Raw genomic sequence first — 13,518 nt, forward strand, 5'->3', positions numbered from 1 at the left:
AGGCTCACATTCGTGCATGTATGTTCACCGACAGATTGCAGCCTGAGCTGACAGCATCATAATCAGTTTGGTGTAAAATGCATCGCTTCATAATGAGCACAACACAGCGCACGTGAGGTGTCTCTTGTTTCTAATATCAGTTTTGATGGTCAGTTCCACCATTGAGTGCATTTTTTTTTTACATATCAAACATATGTGTTGTTTGGAAGCATCTCCACGTATCTCAACCATGACAGACGCTTTGTTACTTAGCTTAGGGTTGGTGGAGATGAGCTTCCTAGCCCCGCCACCCCTCCATTCTCTGCGGGGTCTCTTTGCATCTCTGTCTTTCTATCTGTCTCTGTCAGAACAGCACAGCCATTGTTAGTGGGGTTGCTCTGCCTTTTCATAAGGTCAGAGGGGCTACAGGTAGCGGAAAGGACAAGATTAATCACTTCATCTAGGGGGGCGATAGACCAAGAGATGGGAGAAATAGGTGGGGCAGTGAGAGAATTAGAGCGAAGAAAGGGGGAAATGAAAGGGGAGACGAAGGGGAAAAAGTGATCGGGGACAGACATGGAGGAAGTTGGGGATAAAGAAAGAGAAAGAGAGATGGTAGAGACAAGGGGAAGCAATTATCTTCATAAGTATCTTTGTTGTGCTCACCGATGCATTCACTGAGTGGATGAAGAGAGGTGGAGCATGGAAAGAGAGAGGTGGTCAAGTGTAATTACTTAAACACAGGTTTGCTTGTCTTTGATCCTCTTGTGCGGAGTACGTTGCCCACTCTTGAGCATCCTGCTTGGTAATTTTATGTGCCATCATCAGTTCCAAAAAGCACTTCCGAAATGCAACCTATCACGCTCGGGAGCAAATCACTCCTATTGTTGTATTTATGTTTATGGTTTTGTCGAAACATAACACATTATGATGTGCAAGGACTGTATTTTCTCTACATTTTCCCAGCTAACGCATTTAAATGGTCATTGCTTTTGATCTCTGTGTTTTGCCAAGGTAATTATCACATCATTAGCAATGCGTGACCTGAAACCAACTGCTGCAAAGCTCCTGGAATAAATAGAATCCATGCCAAGCACAGGTGGCCACATATGTAAGGAGAGTTCAGGGCACTTCTGCAGATGTTGCTCTGACTAATCCGCATCAAAGTGTTTTAGCTTGCGTGTCGTATCATCATGCTATTATGGACGTATTCATCATAAAATGCCTGGGCTTAGATATGTTATAATACTTACAATGTGTGTATTAGTGTCATGAAATGCACAGCTGCATCTGCTGATTTCATGCATTTTACCAGATCATTATATGCAGTATGTGTTTTTTTTTTGCATCTTTTATTTCATGCTTGTGCACTTCAAAGAGTAAGTGTGTTTTTTGCACACTTCTGTGTGAGTCAATGGCCAGCTGCAACACACAGGGCCTACCTGTGGGTGTAGTTGGCTGAAATCCACCTTCTTAAGTCTGCTTTCTATTCAATGTCACATAAACAAATACCAGCGGGGTCCGTTCACTTCCAAACCACTCAAGAACATCCTCAGATCTCTCCACAACATCTGTTGACCCACAGCTTTTTTTTTTCTTTTTTCTTTTTCGTAGGGGTTTTATGAAAAGCAACCCTTTTATGAACAGTCCATACCGTGCTGCATGTTGTATTTCTATTCATTGCTTAGCGCTGCATAGTCAAGTGCCAGTGTCAGGAGCACATGCTTATTGCTACACCCACACATTATTTTGTACAAACCTGTGTGTTTTCATAGGCAGCGTGCACTCAGATGCAGACACACTGGCTCAAATACACACATTCAGTGGCACACACATGCACAAACATAACTGAGCGCGGGCTCAGACTTGCCCCTCATTCACTCAGCAGTTCTTGTATGTCTTTGATATGCCTGACCCTCTTTTATTGTTTTTTCTATATTTCTCTATAAGACGGGCGGTATGCAACTGATTAGATGGATAAATACACCCTGAAGGTGAGAGACGGGCAGAGAGGAGGAGAGGAAGGATACTTCTCTTGTCCCAACACATTCCAGTAGTGGAACTCTAATCTTCTCAGGCTTCATGCATTTAAACAGCCGATTAGCAACAGTCTAACAGGCGCTTTCCCTGCTGGGCTGAAACAGAAATTAAGTGCTTAGGTGCAGCCGTCATTTTGTTTGTTTTTTCAGCACCTTTAAAGGAAGATGCCCTCAGAAATGCAGGCTTTGATCATGGGCTGAAACAAAACAGTCATTGTTAAGCCCATGCACAGTACCAGTATGATGTAAAGATGCAGACAAAGTGGCCAAAAGCTTTTACTTCTCATGTGTCTGGTACTTTCATTCAACAAAGTTCACAAGGATTAGTCCAACACTTGTGAAATAATATAGTTTTGAAGCCTGATGATGAACGAAACTGTTGTGTTGCCATTGGCATGCATGTGTTCTTCATAATGGTTTTAACTGGGGATGGTGGGTGTTTGGTTGGATTTGGATGATAATGAAGAAATCAGTTGTGTACACATTCAGATGGATGTGTTTTGTGCAGGTGTGCAGGTGTGTGTGTTTGTGTGTGTATGTGTGTGTGTGTTGGGGTCAGCTAGAGTTCTCAGGACTGTCTCTTTGGCCTTCACTACCTGCTGATAGAGTTGACACAGTGATGATGGTTTCTGTCTTTTTCATAACACACTCCACCATGAAACTGTCTTGTGTGTGCACTGTATACTTTTGTACGAGATAAGCAGTGCAGTATGCAATTCAGAGAATTGTATAACGTTTTAAAATGACAAGTATGTGGGTTATAACCATGTCCTCTCTTATTTCCTTCTTCCTTCCACCTCTTCCGTCTTTGCCTCTACTTCTTCTCCAGTGACATATTTGACGCTATGTTCCCGGTCACCCACATCGCAGGGGAAACCGTTATCCAGCAAGGTGTGTATGCATATGTTTATGAGAACAATTCATGTTTGATTTAGCCTTGTATGACACAGTCGATTCAAACAAATATTGTTGTATTAATCATAGAATTTAAAGGGGAACTCCGGGGCATTTGAAGCGCAATCCCATTGCTAGAGGTTGTCAAATACTGACAGTAGGACACAGACTGGTGCAAATCGGCGCTCCCTGTGCGGCGATTGCGCTGTTTGCGCAGCCTGTCATGCTAGCCAACTACGTGGTGGCCAAGGGGCAAGTGCTAAACCTTCCACGTAAAACAACAACTTGCACACTGCAGAAACGTCACACCACTTTATAAACCATCCGACAATAAAGTCACAAGCCTTACTATCAAAACCATATGCATGGTTCTCACATTACTGGCATGGGGACGTTACAAAACAACTTTATAAACAGCATGTCACTTACCTCTTGTTGGTATGCTTGCGCATGTGAAAGCCCAAAAGAGTCAATGGACGATAATCCCATATACAAAGCAATTATCTTCTCTAGAAAAACTGCGTTCAAGTATTTAAAACATTACAACAATATTACTGGGCATGTATTGTTGTAATGTTTTGAATACTTGAACGCAGTTTTTCTAGAGAAGATAATTGTTTTGTATTTGGGAGTATCGTCCATTGACTCTTTTGGGCTTTCACATGCGCGAGCATACCGACAACCAGCCGTTGAGTTACATGCTGTTTATAAAGTTGTTTTGTAACATCCCCATGCCAGTAATGTGAGAACCATGCATATGGTTTTGATGGTAAGGCTTGTGACTTTATTGTCGGATGGTTTATAAAGTGGTGTGACGTTTCTGCTGTGTGCAAGTTGTTGTTTTACGTGGAAGGTTTAGCACTTGCCCTTTGGCCACCACGTAGTTGGCTAGCATGACAGGCTGCGCAAACAGCGGAATCGCCGCACAGGGAGCGCCGATTTGCACCAGTCTGTGTCCTACTGTCAGTATTTGACAACCTCTAGCAATGGGATTGCGCTTCAAATGCCCCGGAGTTCCCCTTTAAATAACTCTGAAAGGGAATTTTCCTCTAAAGAAGAACATTCAAGATTGATACGGAAATTTTAGTGAAGGGAAATTTCCCCCAGATCTTTGATGCAATCTTCGATTAACCTTGTCATAGCGTAGACTTGAACCGCTAAACTACTTTAATGGAAAGGAAGTAATTAGGACGCCACTCTTGCAGATTATCCACAATGGCTTTATCTCAAAGAATACATCTATTTCACTGCCACCACCGGCCATGTTTATTTTATCTTACCACTCCCTTTTCCTCTCGTTGCCCCACTCAAACATTCCTTCATCCTGCACCAGCTGTCAGCTTGCTCCATTCTGCTCAACAGTCATCAAAACCTTGACTCAAGTCATCCCTGTACTTTGAAGAAACACAGGCCAGCGAGACTAGACTGTATTTTTCCAGGTCTCCCTCTTTCAAACTCCTATCAAACACAGACACATTTAATCACATATTTGAAACACAGAAAGCACACATTCTTGCAGACAAATTCCCACTCTCAGATAATACTATGTTAACACCTACCCAAAATCACATAGTTTACAGCTGTGGAGCATGCTGCATAAACACACACAGAAAACTGTTGGTGCCTGGACAGCCACCCTCTCGGGCTCTCCCATCTTGTCTTAAAACAGCATTCAGGAGTATATCAGTCCTAATTTGGTGATAATAAGTCTAGCTAACTTTGCAGGGCCCCAGTCCCAGACAGTCCATTGTTATATACAATATTGAGAGTGGTGTATACAGCGCTGATGTCATGGCTAATGTCTGGACTACTGTACAGCTTCAAGAAACTAACCTTGCTACTGGCTACTCACACACTATTTAGACACAGCAAGGACTTATACCTGTGAGGTTGGAGTGATATAAACACACGGGGAATGAACATGCAAAATGGCATGTAAAGGTATTTTCATTGGACCCTGTTGTCTGTTGTTTGTTTTGTCGGCTGATGCTTACATCCAGTTTTATCATTATATGTGGTTATTTCTTTGGAATTTGGAAATATTGCTACATGAAATCAGTTTGGACACAGGGCATCACCGGTGCTGCAGCATTGTGGGTACGAAACACGTTAGAGGTTAAGGAACTAACCCACGTTGCTCTTTTGAGCAAAGCCGTGGAACCCTGCCTGAGTTTACGACAATTCGCTTGTGTTGAAACAAGACCGCACGGCATAAACCAGCGTGCATGAGTATACGTGTGTGTGCATGAGTATACGTGTGTGTGCGTGTGTCTTTGTGTGTGTGCAGGTTCTGGTCAAATATTTGCCTGCACTCTCAAGCAAAAGGCGCAAAACAAAGGCTTGGGCACCAAAGTGATAAAAGACAGGAAGAGCAGAAGAAAAGAGAGACGCAGTGAGAGGGAACTGAAAGAGCGATAGATGAGATGAAAGAGGGAGAAGAAAAATTAGCCGGGGACCAGGTTGCAGCAGGTTGAGAGTGTGTGTGGATATGCGTCTCTGGGGTCTTCACCAGGACAGACGAGGAGCGTTTTTGTGTGACAAATAGAGCTGTATGATTAACGAGCCCTCAACTGCACTAAGTATTAATTAGGCGTGTGAACTCTTGTGAACTTTACTCACAGGGCCCTCTCAGCCTTTCAACTCTTGAGGTGAACATGCACACATAAAATACACACAGTCACACCCTAACTTGGTACCTACACGATGCACAGGCATGCATACTTGTGTCGTTTAGACACATGTATCACAACCCACTTGTTACTCTGAGTCAAGTTGCATTTATGTTATATTGTAAGATTTAGCACTCTTAGCACTCGTGTGTCTGGAGTAGAGTATGGCAACCCGACCGAAGCCCGACGGGCCCGGTTGGAACCCGACGGGCCGGGCCGGACTCGGACAAAAAATTAGAATGTCTTGTCGGACTCGGGTCGGGCTCGAAAGCAAGCAGACATCGTGAAAATTATAAACAGCCAGAGGACAGGTTTCAGTTCATTGCAAACGTCAGTTTTTGTGATAAAACATAAATAATTGAATATGCATAAATGAAAATGTTGGTAGGCTATTCGTGCCTCATGCCGTGCAGCATGCATCTGTGTGCATCTGTGGTCTATGCATGCTCGGTGCGCACGCACGCATATCGAACATTCGAACAACTTTACATTAAACACGTGCGATCAGTGCAGCCGAGCTCAGTTGGCTGGAAGCGCTATGAAGGACATTAAAAGAAAAATAGCTTCTGGAGAACTGAAAGTCACGTTGGTCACTGGTCTCGGGCTTCCGGCGGGCTCGGACACAAATATTTTAATTAATCTCGGGCTCGGGTCGGATTTGAGAACTTTTCTGTCGGTTGAGGGCCGGGCTCGGACAGAAAAATCCGGCCCGAGCCAGGCTCTAGTGTGGAGATATGGGAAATCCTTAAAAAGGACTGACAGAGTCCTTTTTTAGGATTTCCCATATCTCCAGACTGGATGCTTTTAAGGGACATCAACCAACCAGATCACATGACTTTTTTAAAGGGTTCACTTTGAAAGCCCTGCACATGTCAGCCATTGGCACTACAGAGCTTCAGTAAGCAGAGCAGACCATATTTTTAGTTCCAACACAACATATAGTCTTCTGTAATAACTGTGTGTAGAAGAGGATAAAGAAAGCTAATGCCTGCAATTGTACACGCTGCTATGGCTTTCTCTGTTCTTTTGCATCAAACTAAGGTGTTATAGCTCTGCATGCTCAGGCACTTCTGTTTCAAAGTTTCCTCTATTAAACCATAAAAGCGCCGGTAATGAACCTTGCAGTTATTGCAACTTTCTGCCGGTGAGAGCCTTATTTCGCAAAGTTACTGGCTGGCCCATTATGCATTCTGGAGAAGGCAGTAGCACTTCTGACACTGGGTGTGCCCAGAAGCTTAGAGGCCCTTGATTTATTAAGACCCGAAGAACAATAAATTCTGTTGTTTAAACAGACATGAAATCAAAATGCTTAAATATTGACTTTTGCTTTGTATGCTGAGGAGCAAAATGTTCTTTCGCGCTCATGGATATATACAAAGCATTTTGGGCACTTTTAATGTTAAAAGAATGTACTGTGGGTTGTTCGTTTGGTGGAGCGTGCATAACTTGTAAAGGCTCAGTCTTACAGCCCAGGCCCTTGGTGCCTGTAATCCCTTCTCATTCTCCCATGGCTATCTCTATTTCTGTATCAGATAATCAAAACTCATTTATTGACAACATTAGCCAGAAATGAGTGAATTTAACAGGAAAAGCCTGATTTCTTGTGGGATGAAAGGCAGCTGATTTTGTTGCTTTCTCTCTCTCACCGTCTCAAGCTGTCATGGCTTTTCTCTTCTACCCTCTCCAGGTGATGAAGGCGACAACTTCTATGTGATTGACCAAGGTGAAGTTGATGTAAGTGGCACACACAAACATTATCTGATCAAGCATTAAGTTAATCAAAGCAAAACATTCTGTTAAAAGGGATTCTAGTATGTGTTCTTTTCGTATAAGTTTTCTTTCACCCGTTTTAAATGGTGAATTATAAGGAAGTTTGTGACTCAATGTAAAACCTACCCTACTTCACTCATGTTGAGACAGTTTGCACTCCCACAAATGGGCAAGTTGTTGAACTGCCCCCATGTTTTGTTCTCTTCAAAGTCTGGTTCCAGGCCGATGACAATCTGAACACGGCGCTTTAGAGGTGATCACTCTGTGAAGGCACCCGAAGTGAGAAGATCTTTTGTCTTAGCAAGCCTGACACAGAGCGATAGAGTTAAGTGGAGAGATAAAACAGGGGCTGATGGAAAGTTAAACAGGAAGTGACCTTATCAGCTTACCGCAGCGAGCACAGAGACAGCGGGTAAGAGGAGAGAAGCAGGTCGGTGAGCTTCACAGAGATTGCCAATATCATTGACCCACCTAAACAGAAAGAAGGAAGCAGAAATAGTGAGATAGTGATTTGATACAAGGACTGCATCACAACTAACTGACTACAAACTAACTAAATTGCTGATTGCTCTGACTGCTATTGTTTCTGATAGTGCCTTGTCAGATATTATTATGTAAGTGATGGGATCTATTTCCAGATTGCTGTGAAATAGATGTGAGCTCTGATTGTTCTCTACACAAAGGCATTTAGTTTTTTCATTGGAGCCTATATTTAGGTCAGATAAGAGAAGTGTGTATCTAGAAACTTTATCATCATCACTTTGGATATTTATCAGACTGAACAACAACCGATTCAAACCTAAGTGGTTTGACACGACAGAAACAAAGGAGGTTTTCATGTTTTTTTTACTCTTTACTTCAGCGAGGTTTCTGTTGCATCTAATATTCTCACAACAAAGGCTTTTCAGTGGGGAACAATGTGTTTGTTTTAACCTCTTACCTCACAGTCTTTGGTTTTTTAATCAGTCAATTAGCTAATATTACTTGATCTTGTTGAGTATACTGTTGCCCTAGATTGGTCCTTGAAAAGCTGTTTGTGTAACCATAACTCTGTCCCTGGGGATTTTGTTGCTTGCAGCAGCAACAAGTAAGGGGCTTATCTTTTATATTCATGCTCTTTTTTTTTTTTAAAGGTTTTCCTTTCTGCCCCAATCCTCTATTAGATCCTCAGTTGCAGTGACACTCTCTCCCGCTGCTGTAGCACTACTTTCTGTCATTCTTGTTCCTCCAATATGTTAAACCAGATGTGGTCTCTTCAGGGCTGCCACCAGTGAATCAGCTCCCACAGGATCTTATCACCCTGCACCCAATCTGTGGGAAGACTATCCCAAAAACTCATCCCAGCCAAATCTCATGCTTTTCTCCTTCACCTCACCCCGCCATCCACTCTTCCATCTCTACAGACGGCGGCTGCCTCCCAGCCACAGCCCTGGCACCAAACTACTTCAAGATCAGTGCCGAGGTTATTAGAGTGTGGAGATGTCTCTCATTAGACAGGGGTGTAAATCTGCCAGCATCCCATAAACTGCCTGAAAGCTGCCACTAATGTAAACACCCTTCCATGTCTGCACACAAATCTACTCACTTACAGACATTGGTCTGTATTTATATATGGTTGCACCACAAAATAAATGAAAGCTTTCGTTCGAAAAATGCAAGATGATTTCAAATAAAATGCTGTTTGTAATTAAATTAAGAATTTAGTTCAGTTACACATATCTGGTATTTTATGGGCAAAAGTCATAAGATTCACTGAAGTACTTTCTGCTTAACGAGCAATTATTTTGAAAGAACAAGCTTATTTTATCATTATTCTGAGTGGCCAAGCCAAGAATTTACAGACACTCTATCACACACGCAATTAAAAAGCCCGTGGGCATACTCACAAGCAGAAGAGTAACCGCAAGCACAAACACACTGCCTGCTACTCTACCTTCCAGCAGTTTTGACTCGTTACTTCTTAATTACTAACAGCCACACACAAGTTGCTGCTCATAGTTGAGTATGTTTGCGTATTCAGTGAAAGCTGCAAGACATCATATGTTGTTTGAGACTTTTTGCGGTCATTCTCCACACAGTCATTAATCCGAGTTTTTGCTTGCCACCCTTACTGGTTGGTATTTGAGCTTTGCTCTTGCTCTCGTTTATGCGTTTGAAATGGTCCTCCAAATCCAGGAGCTGAATGAAAGTTTTGTAAAACCTTATGGGACTGCATGTTCAACAGTGAAGACTTCACATAATTGTTCGAGGCTTGACGTAACCACAGTCAGCACTCTGCATCTCTTTGAAGCCAATCCAGTCTATGGTGAAGGATGAGTCCCCTGTGGTCTATTCCGAATCTGAATAATGGCTTCCAACAATCCTGGCAATTCACAGCAGCAAGCAGAGGAGTGAACCCTCACTCCCTCCTTCTCTTTCTCTCCCTCCTTACTCTCAGTGTTATTAAGTCAACAAGACAGTGGATAGTGTGTTGACAGGTAAAACCGTAACGGCCCCAGAGACGGCCTCATTGAGCCTCACTGAGGTAGTATTGTCTGTAGAGCTATGGTGGCTGGCCTGAATAGACCTGTGCATGTGTGTGCTTGTAAGTGATCAACCGTGTGAGAGTGTGTATGTATCAGATGCTAGAGTCGACCCACAAAGTGTACCTCAGCTCTCTGACCTCCATCACTCCCAAACCACAGGGAAGGCTCTAACAACACAAGACAAAATAAATAAAAGGGGTAAATGAAGTGGGGGAATAAAAGGCCTTTTAGGTGGTCTCATTTGAGGTTTTAGTGTAAATCAAATACCCAGGGACAAGTGCGCAGTGAGCATATCAAACAGAAGAAGAAACTGAGGAGAGAGAAAATCTAGGTTTTAGAAGGCGTGTCAGGATGAGTGGAGCGACTGAAAAGGCAGGAAAATGTCAAATCTCCACTCTTGTTGTCACATCACATTTTTATTGTCCTCTCCACAGGTGTATGTGAATGGTGAGTTGGTGACCAATATTGGAGAAGGAGGTAGTTTTGGAGAGCTGGCTCTGATCTATGGGACTCCTAGAGCTGCCACCGTCAAGGCCAAGACTGATCTTAAACTGTGGGGAATTGACCGAGACAGCTATCGACGCATCCTGATGGTATGGATGACAAATATTACTGGACATCACTGTGCCCTGTGCTACGATTAAGTGCACGTTAAATCCCACACTTTTCATTCATCAGCAACCATGTTGGATACAGGGGGGAGTTTGGCATGACTTCAACTACTTCTAAGGTGCACGGAGAGTCTAAAATGGACATTAAAAAACGTTCAGATAATTGGGATATAAAATTCTGCTCTTATTAGATTTCAAAGGTGTACATCAAATTGCATGTTCAGAGGGAACTGCATTGAAAGCTCAAACAGCTTCGCATATAGAATGGTATGCTGTACTCTGAACACCTGTTTGTTCGGAAAATCAGACTCAATTGTTGGATATTATGTGTCATTTAAATGGGATTTTATTACAGCTGGGGCATTTCAGCATCGACAAGTAAGCATAAATGTTTAATACCTGTCAAATCTTTCAAACTTTCAAGTCACTTTTTACATCCTCATCACATGCTCTAAAGTTCAACATTAGGGCAAAAAGTCTAACATTTTTGCACTTTCCATTTTTCAGAAGAAACTAGGCTGCAATTTACTCAACTCATAAAAAGTTAAATGGAACATTAAACCTCAAACACATAGCCCAACAACAATCCCTCTATGACACCATGCAGAAATAAGTATGATGTATCTACACACAGTACAAATGTACAGCAGTAGACTCTACAATAATCTTTCATGTTCCTTTACTTACTATATTTTCTCCCACTCAGCCACTTAAGACTCCTTAAACACTTCAAATTACACAAAAAGCGCACACACTGCACGCACATTCTGATATACGCACGCACATATCCTCCCGTTTAAATGTTGTTCTAGATCTCCTCCTAGATGAAGAAAGGGAAAAAAAGTCGAAGCTGAGGGGAGTGAATGGGAGCCGGAGAGAAGAGAAAGGGTCAATTCTAATTCCTTGACACACACTTCCCACTCCAGGAGCTTATCTAGTAGGAATGTCTAAATGTTTAAAGTGGAAACACTAGGTGTTCTGCCTTGGCTGTCATACTCACTCACATGCGCACATTTATTTTTGGGTGCTGTGTCAGAATGACTAATTATTATACATGTGTGAGTCTGTGTGAGACGCCTTTCCCTGCTAAATACGCCCTCAAATGTTCCTTATTTAAAAAAAGATCAGACTGACTCCAATTAACCTTTCCAACTCCTGTATGCATCAAAGCCTTCTGCCAGTGCCAGCATTGCAAATTCTGTTGTATGTCAAACAGAACTCCCAGAGATGGAACAAGGTGAGTTTTTGGACCATTCAGCTCAGTGTAAAGTTGGCACTGGCCTGCCGAGCACTCATGTCACCTCTTGAGTGCATAGTTAAACTGACGGCCCAATCTGCCCGGGTAACCTTTCTTTGAGAGGATTCTCTCTCTCCTTGGCTCTCATTCCTTCATTCCTTACAGCAGCGGCAGCAGGAGGGGAGACGGGGTGAAACAGAATGCAATTATGTGAACCTGTAGTTAATTATTGCTGTCAATGATTTGTAAAGCTGTTTTTACAAAGTGTGGTATTCTGGCAACGTCTTTAGCCAACACAATGAGCATTCTCTCTTTGTGCAAATATATATGTGTGTGTGTGTGTGTGTGTGTGTGTGTGTGTGCGCTTCCAAGTAAAAATTCTGCTGAGTGCCTGTGTCTGCAGCTAGTTAGTGAGAAACTCGCAAGGTGCGTTGCCACTGCCATCAGTTTCATTGTTTTCACATCTGCTCCCCTGTCTTGCTTTTCTGCGGGGTCTCCAAATTGGGAGATTAAGCCTAATTTAAGTCGTTTCACACTCGCACTCACTGATGGACTCTGTTTCATGAAGCCTAAATTTTAGCAATAAAATTCTGTTTTGTTATGTGTTCTTGAGTGAATTTCAGCTGTTGCTGTTGATTGAACAAAGTCAGATATTTTCTTACAAACGACTAGCTTTGCAAGGCAAAACAATTAATCACTTAATAGAATTCAAGATTCAATTAGACTGTCATTGCAGAACAGAAGATTGACTAATCAGATTACAGACGTAGTCTCTTCATGCCACCCCCCAAAAAAAGCAAAAGACACACACAATTGAACAGTTGGCTTGGAACACAATCTGCCCATCCAGTTGTGATGGAGAAAGGCAGGGATGTGAGAACAACTGCGGACTGACTTTCATCAACTAGATTTTCTCACCACTGCACAGTACAAAAAGCAGCCCAGGTAGAGGCATAGCCTTAGGTCCAAACTGACTTAGCTTTAAAGTTCAGCTCTCTTCCCTCTCAGCCAGTCGCTTCTTCAGATTCAGATTCAGATTTTCTTTATTGTCATTGTAACGAGTACAACAAAAAGTAAGGTGCAGGCCTTTCAGTGCAGACATATAACAATATAACTATAAAGGGACAGCATGTACTATATAAAAAAAAAAAGTATAAATACTAAATAGAAAAACAATATAAAAACAATATAAAAACAATGTGGCTATGTATTTAAACACAATAATGCACTTGTGAGAAAACCAGAAAACCAGAATATTGCACTTCTGTGGTGACATTTAATCCGAAGAACACAAGGGGCAGTCATGGTTTTAGGATCTGCTGTGCTGATTCCACTCCCTGTGCTTAATTTCCCAACAGTGATGACTGTATCACGACTGCGAGAGAAAATCCGCCCCTGGCCACACCATCTGACGCACCGCAGTCTTGAAAGCATTTCACATACATCTCTGTTAAAGAGCTCCTACATGTTTACTTTGGCCCTTAAAAACGTGTAGATACTAATTATCCTCCTGAACGTACCTTACATTAGACGCAGTGGCAAAAAAGGGGCACGTGTACTTGTCATTATCAGAATGATCAAGATTTGCCTCGAAGCGATTTCAGACAGCAAGCATGTTGATGATACAGTTCCTGATAATACAGTGTGTCAGTGATGGTATCAGTTAAAGTCAAAGGACCCCTTCAAACCCCACCACATCCACCCAATCCACCACTCTCCTTATCCAAGATTGCCTTTGAGCAAACAATGTAATACCATTCCTTGTGATAAACACTCTCTTCATTGTGTTGCATC

The 13,518-nt window shown here is 42.4% G+C and overlaps 1 protein-coding gene across 2 annotated transcripts in view; it reads left to right on the forward strand.

Annotated features, from left to right (window-relative positions):
* The window catches only part of prkar1b (protein kinase, cAMP-dependent, regulatory, type I, beta), a 60,387-nt gene that overhangs the window by 31,726 nt on the left and 15,143 nt on the right, over window positions 1-13,518 (forward strand). For both annotated transcript variants that reach the window (XM_075453762.1, XM_075453763.1), the window contains 3 exons: window positions 2,848-2,909; window positions 7,269-7,315; window positions 10,311-10,469. In XM_075453762.1, coding sequence (XP_075309877.1) covers window positions 2,848-2,909; window positions 7,269-7,315; window positions 10,311-10,469 — 268 coding nt within the window. The remainder of the gene's footprint in view (window positions 1-2,847; window positions 2,910-7,268; window positions 7,316-10,310; window positions 10,470-13,518) is intronic.

The sequence above is a fragment of the Odontesthes bonariensis genome, chromosome 21 (genome assembly GCF_027942865.1).
Source record: "Odontesthes bonariensis isolate fOdoBon6 chromosome 21, fOdoBon6.hap1, whole genome shotgun sequence".
Classification (NCBI taxonomy): Eukaryota; Metazoa; Chordata; class Actinopteri; order Atheriniformes; family Atherinopsidae; genus Odontesthes; species Odontesthes bonariensis.